This window comes from Ranitomeya variabilis, chromosome 1 (genome assembly GCF_051348905.1).
Source record: "Ranitomeya variabilis isolate aRanVar5 chromosome 1, aRanVar5.hap1, whole genome shotgun sequence".
Taxonomy (NCBI): Eukaryota; Metazoa; Chordata; class Amphibia; order Anura; family Dendrobatidae; genus Ranitomeya; species Ranitomeya variabilis.
The window spans coordinates 652,726,374-652,740,056 of record NC_135232.1 but is presented as its reverse complement, the minus strand read 5'-3'; the positions used below and the strand labels follow the sequence as shown (position 1 = coordinate 652,740,056).

The window sequence follows — 13,683 nt, the reverse complement described above, 5'->3', positions numbered from 1 at the left end:
CTGTTGTCATATGGACCAAAAATGCATTAGTTTGTATGTACCTTCAAGTGGGCTAAGGGTATGTTTCCACGTTCAGGAAACGCTGCGTTTTTTACGCTGCGTTTTTCCGCAGCGTCAAAAACGCAGCGTCCAGATGTTACAGCATAGTGGATGGGATTTCATGAAATCCAGACTCCACTATGCGTTAAAAAACGCATGCGTTTTTGCCGCGAAAACGCATGCGTGGTGCATTTTTTCGAAACGCAGCATGTTGCTACTATGAGCAAAACACGCAGGTACACCGCAGGTGACCTGCCAGTGACCTCAGGTGCAGTTTTGGTCAGGATTTTACCTGCATAAAATCCTGACCAAAGCCTGAAGCAAAACTGAATGTGGAAACATACCCTTAGAATAACTTTTCATTAATAAACAAAAGACCTTTACCAAAATACCAATGAAGCAAATTATTGCAGAATTTTTCATCTTACGACCACTGAGGTCATCCAAAGTGATCCAGGGTTTACACTGTCGTGGTCTCCAATAAGTCTGCATGGAGCAACCTCCTTACGGTACTCCAACACTGCGCCAGTAATTGCGAATTATTAAACATATTATTTTATAAGTAACCTAAGAGTAGGAAGCTGCTGGCAGCTTTCAGGGCGGCAAGGGGCACCCACCTACTGCACATGGAGTATGTCCATCCCTGTTGTGCCTAATATAAGCAGCTAGTAGCCATGTATAAGAGAGTAAGAGAGGTGTATACCACAATGTATAATTTTTTTGGAACATGTTGTCTAAGGTTTAATGGGTATAGCTTCTACTTCTGTTATTTAAAAAAAAATTGTCTTATTTATGCAAATTGTTGTCAGAGCTTTACTAGGAATGTGGTAGCAAGGGGTTAAATGTAGGACTAACTGAAGAGGAATGTGTGGCATGTTGTGGTGTGGAACCATGAGTGACTGTTAGAGGGAGATAGAAAAACGGATTCTCCCCGCCAAGAGTAGGAGTGAGTGCTAGAGAAGTGCACATTAGTTCCCTAGAAAGCAGGAATGGCTGTAGGCCTGGGTGTAGGTAGAGGGATGGTGAGAGGAGAGGTTATTGAAGATGGTGCAGAGAACAACTGGAGTTCTCCACATGGAGAAATAGTTTAGTTCTGGACCAAAGGCTACAGATAGTGATGTCAAGTTGAAAAGCCAATTGGTGGCCTTTATCATCAGAGCCCAGCAGTTTGAATAAGGTTGGCAGAAGACCAAAGTCCAGGATAGATGCGCCTTGAGACTGTATGAGAGCTGGTTGAGGCCCAGTGGGACATTCAAGAGATGCCTGTAGAGAGAGAAGGCCTGAGTTGTATGTGAGACCGCTAAGGAGCAAGAGAGTGTGGGGGTCATTGAGACCCAAATAGGAACTGCAATGGTGGGTGACAAAGTACAGGTTGTCACGCAAGTCCTGGGCCTGGCACATCAGGGAGAGGGCTGCTTATATCTTATTCAACAGTTCACTTTCTGAAATGTTGTCAATCAGGTTTTTGTGTTAAATGTATTATTTTTAAATAATTGCCAATTTTTTTCCCGGCATATCACAATCTGTATTAAAATGAAAACAATACATTTTGCACCTTTCACACTGATTACTGGGACTTTTGCAGACTCTTTAAATACCTGTAATTTCAGTAAACAACACATGAACATAACCACAGTGGTCGGAAATCCTGCCTCTGATGATAAAGAGACTGCTGAAAACACTTCCTGAAAGTACAGGAAGTACTAGTCTAGGAAAAAAACCCATAGGCAAATGTGAAAATTACAAGATTTCAATTATTATTACTTTATCTATCTATCATATAAAAATATGCAAGCCAAAAATATGTATGTAACTCAAAAATCTGATTTCAACAGCAGGTTATTTCCTGACAATGGCATCCCTACAATATATTTTAAACCTTTTTTTGTTGGTGCTAGAAATGTTTATTTGCGAGTTACTTCAGAGATATAAATAAAATAAATGTTGTCATCTGCATTTTATTACAGTAATAGTCTGCAATTCCCATAATTTCCTGATCTATGAATCACTTCATAGAAAAAGCAGCAGCGAGATTTCCCATTGAATGCTGTTAATAATCTGTAATACACCTTTCAATTAAGACAAGTTATGACTGAACATATGTTCCCCGAGGCCCCGTTATGATCACAGGAATCCGTAAGAGCCTCGCTGTTTATTTTTAGTCTCCTGGCAGACTGCTTCTTCAGAGCACCAGGGCAGGGAAGGCAGACACTTTATAAAGTTCACTGGACAACCTGCTTAAAAAGCTCCTACCCTAACACTGAAGCTGACTTGTGGATTTCCTTGGGAAGAAGACTGGAAGTAATTTTTCTCTTGCCTAATTCATAGGCATGTTAAACTAAAATAAAGCTGTAACCACCCTGTACGAGAGGGGTTGCATCACTGAGGAACTTCCTCTTTTTTCAGAAGTTGCAAAACTTGTGTGTCCATATAATTGTGCACTTACTTCTACAGACACATATTATTCATGCCGTCAGAAGTGGTTGCCAAGGTTGTACAACCGTCTGGATCTGGCTCAGCCATCACCAGCAGTACTAATGAAGCGACTCCAGGAGGTGTTGGCGGTGGAGGGATCTACTCTGCCATTCTCAGCAGGAACTTGCCCATTATAGCTGGAAATGAAAAAAACTTTGAGCAGCTCCGGGACAAATATCTAGCGAAAAAAGTTCTTTTTGAGGATCGAGACTTTCCTCCAAATGACACTTCTCTGTTCTACAGTCAGGCATATCCCATCAAATTTGAATGGAAACGCCCTCCAGTAAGTAACTTCTTGTCTATATGTGTTTGAGTGAGAAGCTATAGTGAAACCTTTTTGTGATAACCAGCAAAAATTGTATTTGCTTAGTGTAAATCCTCGAGGCCTGATTGATTTACCCAAGATCATCCATAGAGTTGACCTATAGAGGCATTAGCGGGAAGCTGTGGACATAAACCATCCATATACAAGTGCTTCTCACTAAATTAGAATATCATCTAAAAGTTAATTTATTTCAGGTATTAACCCCTTAAGCCCCAAGGGTGGTTTGCATGTTAATGACCGGGCCAATTTTTACAATTCTGACCACTGTCCCTTTATGAGGTTATAACTCTGGAATGCTTCAACTGATCCTGATGATTCTGACATTGTTTTCTCATGACATATTGTACTTCATTATAGTGGTAAAATTTATTTGATATCACCTGCGTTTATTTGTGAAAAAATGGAAATTTTGCGAAAATTTTGAAAATTTCGCAATTTTCCAACTTTGAATTTTTATGCCTTTAAATCACAGAGATATGTCACACAAAATACTTAATAAGTAACATTTTCAACATGTCAACTTTACATCAGCACAATTTTGGAACCAAAATTTTTTTTTTGTTAAGGAGTTAAAAGGGTTAAAAGTTGACCAGCAATTTCATTTTTACAACACCATTTTTTGTTAGGGACCACATCACATTTGAAGTCATTTTGAGGGGTCTATATGATAGAAAATAACCAAGTGTGACACCATTCTAAAAACTGCACCCCTCAAGGTGCTCAAAACCACATTCAAGAAGTTTATTAACCCTTCACAGGGTGCTTCACATGAATTTTTGGAATGTTTAAAAAAAATGAACATTTCACTTTTTTTCTTATAAAATTTACTTCAGCTCCAATTTGTTTTATTTTACCAAGGGTAACAGGAGAAAATGGACCCCAAAAGTTGTTGTGCAATTTGTCCTGAGTATGCCGATACCCCATATGTGGGGGTAAACCACTGTTTGGGCGCATGGCAGAGCTCGGAAGGGAAAGAATGCGATTTGACTTTTCAATGCAAAATTGACTGGAATTGAGATGGGACACCATGTTGCGTTTGGAGAGCCACTGATGTGCCTAAACATTGAAACCCCCCCAAGTGACACCATTTTAGAAAGTAGACCCCCTAGGGAACTTATCTAGATGTGTTGTGAGAGCTTTGAACCTCCAAGTGTTTTATTACAGTTTATAACGCAGAGCCGTGAAAATAAAAATTCTTTTTTTTTTCCACAAAAATTATATTTTAGCCCCCAGTTTTGTATTTTCCCAAGGGAAAAAGGAGATATTGGACCCCAAAAGTTGTTGTCCAATTTGTCCTGAGTACGGTGATACCCCATATGTGGGGGGAAACCACCGTTTGGGTGCATGGCAGAGCTCGGAAAGGAAGGAGCGCCGTTTGGAATTCAGACATAGATGGAATGGTCTGCAGGCGTCACATTGTGTTTGCATAGCCCCTAATGTACCTAAACAGTAGAAACCCCCCACAAGTGACCCCATATTGGAAACTAGAATCCCCAAGGAACTCACCTAGATGTATTGTGAACTTGTGAGAACTTTGAACCCCTAAGTGTTTCACTACAGTTTATAACGCAGAGCCATGAAAATAAAAAATCCTTTTTTTTCCACAAAAATTATCCTTTAGCCCCCAGCTTTGTATTTTACAAAGGGTAACAGGAGAAATTGGACCACAAAAGTTGTTGTCCAATTTGTCCTGAGTACGCTGATACCCCATATGTTGGGGTAAATCTCTGTTTGGGCACACAGGAGAGCTCGGAAGGGAAGGAGCACTGTTTTACTTTTTCAGCGCAGAATTGGCTGGAATTGAGATCAGACGCAATATTGCGCTTGGAAAGCCCTGATGTGCCTAAACAGTGGAAACCCCCCATTCTAACTGAAACCCTAACCCAAGCACACCCCTAACTCCAACCACATCCCTAACCCCAACCACACCCCTAACCCCAACACACCCCTAACCCTAATCCCAACCATAACCCTAACCACACCACTAACCCTGACACACCCCTAACCCTAATCCCAACTGTAAATGTAATCCAAACCCTAACTTTAGCCCCAACCCTAACTGTAGCCCTAACCCTAACTTTAGCCCCAACCCTAACTTTAGCCCCAACCCTAACCCTAACTTTAGCCCCAACCCTAACTGTAGCTCTAACCCTAACTTTAGCCCCAACCCTAACCCTAACTTTAGCCCCTGCCCTAACTTTAGCCCCAACCCTAACCTTAGCCCTAACCCTAGCCATAACCGAAGCCCTAACCCTAGCCCTAACACTAAGCCTAGCCCTAACCCTAGCCCTAACCCTAATGGGAAAATGGAAATAAATACATTTTTTTAATTTTATCATTTTTCCCTAACTAAGGGGGTGATGAAGGGGGATTTGATTTACTATTTATACCAGGTATTTTAGCGGATTTTTATGATTGGCAGCTGTCACACACTGAAAGACGTTGTTTATTGCAAAAAAAAGTTTTTGTGTCTCCACATTTTGAGAGCTATAATTTTTCCATATTTTGGTCCACAGAGTCATGTGAGGTATTGTTTTTTGCAGGACGAGTTGACGTTTTTATCGGTATCATTTCCGGGCACGTGACATTTTTTGATCGCTTTATATTACGATTTTTGTGAGGCAGAATGACCAAAAACCAGCTATTCATGAATTTCTTTTAGGGGGGGCGTTTATACTGTTCCACTTAAAATTGATAAAGCAGTTTTATTCTTCGGGTCAGTACGATTACAGCGATACCTCATTTTATCATTTTTTTATGCTTTGGTGCTTTTATACGATAAAAACTATTTTATAGAAAAAATAATTATTTTTGCATCGCTTTATTCTGAGGACTGTAACTTTTTTATTTTTTCGCTGATGATGCTGTATGGCAGCTCGTTTTTGTGTGACAAGATGACGTTTTCAGCGGTACCATGGTTATTTATATCCGTCTTTTTGATCGCGTGCTATTCTACTTTTTGTTCGGCGGTATGATAATAAAGTGTTGTTTTTTGCCTTGGTTTTTTTTTTTTCCGGCGTTCACTGAAGGGGTAAACTAGTGGGACAGTTTTATAGGTGCGGTCGTTACGGATGCGGCGATACTAAATATGTGTACTTTTTTATTTTTTTTTTTATTTAGATCAGTGTTTCTCAACTCCAGTCCTCAAGACCCCACAACAGATCATGTTTTCAGGATTTCCTTAGTATTGCATAGGCGATGGAATTAATGCTTGAGCAGGTGATGAAATTATCACCTGTGAAATACTAAGGAAATCCTGAAAACATGACCTGTTGTGGGGTCTTGAGGACTGGAGTTGAGAAACAATTTATTTTTTTACACATATTTTATAACGTTGTCCCAGGGGGGGGACATCACACTATAGGGTCAGATCGCTGATCTGACACTTTGCCCAGCACTGTGTCAGATCAGCGATCTGACAAGCAGGGCTGCAGGCTTACCAGCGCCTGCTCTCAGCAGGCGCTTGTAAGCCACCTCCCTGCAGGACCCGGAAGTAGCCCCGCGGCCATTTTGGATCCGGGGCCTGCAGGGAGGAGATGCTCGGTACAAGGTGAGCACATCGTCTTATACCGAGGGTCTCAGGGAAGCACGTAGGGAGCCCCCTCCCTGCGCGATGCTTCCCTATGCCCCCAGAACGCTGCGATCATGTTTGATCGCAGTGTTTCGGGGGTTAATGTGCCAGGAGCGGTCCGTGACCGCTCCTGGCACATAGTGCCGGATGTCAGCTGCGATAACTGACACCCAGCCGCGATCGGCAGCGCTGCCCCCGTGAGCGCGGCCGATTGCATATGACGTACTATCTCGTCACTGGGTATTAAGTCCCAGGTCACCTCGACGGGATAGTACATCATATGGGATTAAGGGGTTAAATACAAAAAGTGAAACTCATATATTATATAGAGTCATTACAAAGAGAGTGATCTATTTCAAGTGTTTATTTCTGTTAATGTTGATGAATATGGCTTACAGCCAATGGAAACCCAAAAGTCATTATCTCAGTAAATTAGAATACTTTATAACACCAGCTTGAAAAATTATTTTAAAATCTGAAATGTTGGCCTACTTAAATGTATGTTCAGTAAATGCACTCAATACTTGGTCAGGGCTCGTTTTGCATCAATTACTACATCAATGCGGTGTGGCATGGAGGCGATCTGAGGTGGCAATGCTGAGGTGTTATGGAAGCCCAGGTTGCTTTGATAGCAGCGTTCAGCTCGTCTGCATTGTTGGGTCTGGTGTCTCTCTTCCTCTTTACATTAGGTCAGGTGAGTTGAGTTTGCTGGCCAATCAAGCACAGTGATACTGTTGTTTTTAAACCAGGTATTGGTACTTTTGGTAGGGGTGGACAGGTGCCAAGTCCTGCTGGAGAATGAAATTTCCATCTCCAAAAATCTTGTTGGCAGAGGGAAGCATGAAGTGGTCTAAACTTTCCTGGTAGACAGCTGTGCTGACTTTGGTCTTGATAAAACACAGTGGACCTACACCAGCAGATGACCTGGCTCCCCAAACCATCACTGATTGTGGAAACTTCACACTACACCTCAAGCAGCTTGGGTTGTGGCCCCTCCACTCTTCCTCCAGACTCTGAGACCATGATTTCCAAATGAAATGCAAAATGTACTTTCATCTGAAAGCAACATCTTGGACCGCTGAGCAACAGTATTGAGTGCATTTACTGATCATACATTTCAGTAGGCCAACATTTCAGATTTTAAAATCATTTTTCAAGCTGGTGTTATAAAGTATTCTAATTTACTGAGATAATGACTTTTGGGTTTTCATTGGCTGTAAGCAATAATTATCAACATTAATAGAAATAAACACTTGAAATAGATCACTCTGTTTGTAATGACTCTATTTAATATATGAGTTTCATTTTTGTACTGGAGTTGAAATAAATTAACTTTTGATGGTTTTCTAATTTTGTAAGAAGCACCTGTATTCTTGAACTTCCATTAGGCGTCCTTGCACATAGATTTAGCTTTATCCATACCAGTTTATGTTCCTGTAAGGTTTGCATGCAATTACAATCACTTATACCGTTCAGGGTTGTCTAGAAAAGCCCATGTGTCTTGTGTATCGAGAGAACAATAGATGGGGCTGACCCCATGTCACCAGGCCTGACTTCCACCATACCTGGCTAAGCATTCTGATTGTCATCACTAAGAATAATGGGCTAAGTTCCTGCAACTTTCAATGGTAGTGCAAAGGTTAAGCCAAACTATTAACCTTTCGGCTGTCCCATGACCAAACATGATGTTTTTGTCATAGGGCATGTCACTTGCCATAGAAGTATCTAGCTACCTTGGTTATAAGTTTTTTATTCTTCTGAACTATCTTTCTAGAAAGACCAGGTCTGCTCGAGGGGATATCTTTTTTATTAGCTTTTGATAATGTCTAAATTAGAAATAAAATAACCTGGACTTGAACTTACAATATTAAGAGCAATTTGGCTGAATTTTTGTACATAGTAGGATATGAAATAGCAAGATTCATAGGTATATAAGTTTTTTTTTACTCCACATTATATTTATTGTATTGTCGAGTGGCACTGACAAGAGCAGGAGGAGAACATGTCCTACCTATATAATAAGTGCCAAAAAATCATGCCCCCAACACATCTGAAAAAATAATGTGGCCGACCCCTGTAACTCATTCGGCAGCCAGGAACAGACAGTGTAATAAAGCAGCTGTAGAGGCAACGGTGCAAAATTGTTAATGAAACTCAATTGCAGAAATGATTTTTAACCCCAGTTGCATGCATTTAAGGAGAAAAAATGTCCCCAAAGGTGGACAACCCCTTTCCGACCAGATATATTTGTTACTTTCTGTTACAAAGCATTGCTTTTTACTAAAAGGAAAGAGATCTTACTCTTGATTTAGGACATTTAACAGGGTTAGATGGCTGCAATGTCCATTTAAAAAAACGTATTTATATGTTTTTGCTTTCTACACCTTTTGAATTTTTTTTCTAGACAAATTATGTTTGCATCTTAGATGATAAGGTGCAATGTTCCGTATTCATTAAAAAAAAAAAAGTAAGAACATTTATGGCAACAGTCTATAAATTTCCAGATTTTACTTTACAGCTCCTAAAAATGTCACAGAATGTTTATTATTTCATTGCATGCATTTGCAGCTAAAAAAGAATTTCAACAATTGTGTTTGATTAAAAAACATTAAAAGATTTGAGCCATCATGGGTTTGTAGCAATAAAGTCATGCCAAACTAATCTAATTTCCTTCTATGATGAAATCACTGACTGGGTGGATCAGGGAAATGCGGTAGATATAGTATATCTCAACTTCAGCAAAGCATTTGATAAAGTTTCTCATACTATCCTTATTGAAAAAATGACAAAGTATAGGATTGACAAGGCTGCGGTTAGGTGGATTCATAACTGGCTTAGTAATCGTACATAAAGAGTGGTAATAAATGGTTGCACATCCAACTGGAAACGTGTTTCAAGTGGGGTACCACAAGGCTCTGTCCTGGCCCCAGCATTGTTCAACATTTTTAGAAATGATCTAGATAAGGGAACTGAAGGTAAACTAATCAAATTTGAAGACAATGCAAAGTTATGAGGTATAGCTAACACTGAGGAAGACAAAGAATGGATTCCGAAAGATCTAGATAAGCTTGAACAATGGGTAGCGACTAATAGAATGTTATTTAGCAGGGAGAAATGCAAGATTCTACATTTGGGCAAGAAAAAAGAAAATTACATCTATAGAATGGGAGGAATAGAACTAAGCAACGGCACGTGTACTAATACATTGCAGACTGCACATGAGTCAACAGTGTGATGCAGCAGCAAAAAAAGGGCAAACAGTTTTAAGAAATATTAAGAGAAGCATAGAGCCTAGATCATGTGATGTAATTATCCCCCTCTACTCCTCCTTGGTCAGGCCTCAACTAGAATACTGTGTCCAGTTCTGGGCACGACATTTTAAAAAATACATTGAAAAACTAGAGCACGTTCAGATAAGAGCTACCAGGATGGTAAGCGGACTGCAAAGTATGTCCTACGAGGAATGGTGAAAGGATCTGGGAATGCTTAGCTTGCAAAAAATAAGGCTAAGAGGAGACTTAATCACTGTCTACATATATCTGAAGGGAAGTCACAGTGTAGAGGGACCAACATTATTCTCATTTGCACATAGGAACACAAGAAGCAATGGAATGAAACTTAAAAGGAGAAGATGCATATTTGATATTAGAAAAAAATTTTTGAGAGTGAGGGTGATCAATGAGTGTAACAGGCTGCCACAAGAGGTGGTGAGTTCACCCTCAATGGAAGTCTTCAAACAGAGGCTGAACAGACAACTGTCTGAGATGGTTTAGTGAATCCTGCATTGAGCAGGGGGTTGGACACGATGACCCTGGAGGTCTCTTCCAACTCTAACATTCTATGATATTTCATATCGATGCTTCACGAACGACCCGACCTATAAAACTGTCACACTAGTTAACCCCTTCAGTGAACACCATACAAAAAGGCCAAAAACTATGCTTTTTCATCATACCGCCGAACAAAAAGTGGAATAAAATGTGATCAAAAAGACGAATCTAAATAAAAATTGCATTGCTAAAAACATAATCTTTGTCTTGCAAAAATCAAGCCACCATACTTCTCCATCAGTGGAAAAATAAAAAAGCTATAGCTCTCAGAATAAAGCAATGCAAAAATAAGTATTTTTTTCTATAAAATGTTTTTTATTGTGGAAAAGCAGAAAAACATAAAAAATATATATTAATATGGTATCGTTGTAATCGTACTGACCCTAAGAATAAAGCTGCCTTATCAACGCTGAGCGCTTACATCAGGGTTTCTGTGTAAATCTCTGAAATACGTGATTAACACAGAACCCCAGGTGGAAGATTCCCTAAAATGAGGCAGATGGAGGCTCTGTGGACGTTGTCTGGCCTATGATCCTGTGGTGCCTGTCTTTGAAAGTGTGCATGAAAGCACGGTCTACCACAGTTTTTTGCACTTCTGAAACTAAGGACAACGCTGAACACAAGGCCAGACAGATTCCAGTGTAGCTCTGCTGCCTCATTATAGTGATTGGACTGGTCAGGCATGTCATCTGAATTACATCATTCAGAGATTTAGATGGAAACCCCGATTGTAAGTGCTCAGAGTAGAGCGCAGGATATATGTGATACCAAACGTTATGTATAATGTTACCAATAAAAGCTTCAACTCATTCCATGAAAAAAGCAAGTCACCACTCAGGTCCGTCATCTGTTAGCAAAAATATCGGAGGCTTCCACGTTACTGGAAGAACAAAGGCTCTGCAAAAGCGTTATGGCTCCTCGCCCCTCCAAATGAAATCCAGTGAATTCTGCACACCCAAATCTAAATGTTGCCCTCCCTTCTTAGCCCCAGTGTGTTTAAACCACATGTTTGGCATTTCTATAGTGACTGGAGCCCGCCTAACTTACAGGTGAATGTCTTCAGAAGAACATGCTAGGCAGCATGATGAACAACTGGGCACTGCAAAGTAACAGCACTACAATTTGCAATTTTACTCGGCAACATCCACTTCTGCATGTTTCTGGAAAACACCCATGGAGTCAAAATATCACTGCACCTGTAGATAAATTCCCAAAGGGCTATAATTTCCAAAATGGGGTCACTTGAGGGGAATTCTGCTCTTCTAGCACTTAGGGGCTCTGTATATGTAGTCCACAAATTATTCTAGGAAAATTTGTACTCCAGCAGGCAAAGCGCGCTCCGTCCCTCCCGAGTCTCTCTGTATGGCTAAGCAGTACTGTCCAGTCACATATCTATCTATATCATAAGTATCTCTACGTTTTTGGTGGTAAAAATGTAATTATTTTTTCTTCACTTCCCAATGGTATAAGATTCTATGACACACCTGTGGTGTCAATATGATGACTGCATCACTAAATGAATTCATTGGGAGGTGTAGTTTGTAAAATTGGGTCACTTATGGGGGTTCTGCTGTTCTGGCACCTCAGGGGCACTTCCAGTGGATCATGGCACACTCAAACCATAACAGTAAAATTTGCACTATAATATGGCGCTCCTTCTTAGCTATGCTCTGTGCCTGAAAAGTAGTTTCTGATTACATATAGGGTACATATAGGGTACATATAGGGTACTGGCGCAACCAACTGAGAGGTTCATTTTTTCCTATTAGGCCTTAGAAAAATTGAAAACTTGGTGTTAGGGCTAGCGGAACGCACCGAGTAAATATGATGTTTATTATTATTGATGCGTTCGCAGCCCGGGGTCCACCGTGCAGGGGAACCTGCTGCTAGTAAATGGTGGCACTATTTGGCGGTATAGACTACCTCTGTTACTTCACAGAGTAGCCGTGAAAGGAAAGCACTGTGCCCTGTTAGACTTCACAGGAGCACAGGCTAACTGCCCAACAGAGAGCAGTCAGTGGTCATGCATGCACACAGTCTCCTCACCGGAGGTGCCGGTATTCTAGAGGCTTATTTCAGCCGGGTCCCTGAATACACACAAACAAACGATCTCCTCACCGGAGGTGCCGGTATTCTAGGGGCTTATTTCAGCTGGGTCCCTGAATACAATCTCACATGACCACACTGGAGCAAAGCACATAACTCAGAAAGATACTAGCGCATGGCCGTGCGGTCATGCGTACCTTATATAGCTGCAGCAACTACAGGACCTTCCAAAAAAGGACCAATGGGAAGCTGCCACAGAACCTGAGCAACTTCAGGACCTTCCTAGAGTACCAATGGGAATAGCTGCAGTACCTGAGCATGTGACCCTTGATCTCCAATGAGAGATCTTTCCCTGGGCATGCTCAGAAGGGGAAAAGTAGGACTTAGTCCCAAAGATGTCTGTTCGCCGCTGACCAGTACTGGCTACAATGTCAGAAGCTGGAAAGGCAGCAGTAACCCTTCGCACAGTGTCAGACTGAGCATGACGCTGGGACCGACACCTCCGCTGAGCAGGCTCCACTGCAGCAGAAGAAGAATGGGAGGCCACAGCGGAGATGGCTCGAGATTCCCCCTGTGCAGAGGCAGGAACTCAACCCCTAACACTTGGGGCTAAAAAAAACATTTTAGTGGTAAAGATTTAAATATTATTTCTTCGCTGCCCAATGATATAACATTCTGTGAGGCACGTGTGTCAAGATGCTCACTGCATCTCTAGATTTATTAATTGGGGGATGTAGTTTGTAAAATGGGGTCACTTACGGAGGGTTTCTGCTGTTCTGGCACCCCTGGGGCTCTGTCAATGTGACATGGCCCCCTCAAACCTGTCCAGCAAAATCTGAACTTCAATATGGCGCTTCTTAACTTCTGAGCACATTTCACTGTGCCTCAAAAGTAGTTTTCGACCACTTATAGGTTATCTGTGTACTTAAGAGAAATTGCACAACAAATTGTGTGGTCCATTTTCTCCTGTTACACTTGTGGAAATAAAAAAATTGGAACTAAAAACATTTTTGTGGGAAAAATTAGATTTTTGTATTTTCACAACTGTTATAAACGTTTGTGAAACACCTGGGGGTTCAAGGTGCTCACCACGCATCTAGATAAATTACTTAAAGGGTCTAGTTTCCAAAATAGGGTCACTTGCGTGGGTTTTCCACTGTTTAGGCACATCAGGGGCTCTGATGTGCCTAAACAGGCACATGACATGGAGCCTGCTCTCGATTCCAGCCATTTTTACATTCAAAAAGTCAAACTGTGCTCCTTCCCTTCTGAGCCCTGCCATGCACCAAAACAGTAGATTTTCCCCATATATGCTAAATTTTCACCAAATTTCTGCTATTTTCATAAATACAGTAAATGCAAATCATATCTAACAAATGTTACCACTATCATGAAGC

At 41.0% G+C, this 13,683-nt stretch overlaps 1 protein-coding gene across 1 annotated transcript in view; it reads left to right on the top strand.

The window, feature by feature from the left end:
* Positions 1-2,217: 2,217 nt before the first annotated feature.
* CAPN3 (calpain 3) overlaps positions 2,218-13,683 on the top strand; it is a 180,532-nt gene continuing 169,066 nt past the window's right edge. The window contains exon 1 of the mRNA XM_077262543.1: positions 2,218-2,797. Within this exon, the coding sequence (XP_077118658.1) occupies positions 2,507-2,797 (291 nt within the window). The 5' untranslated portion in view covers positions 2,218-2,506. The remainder of the gene's footprint in view (positions 2,798-13,683) is intronic.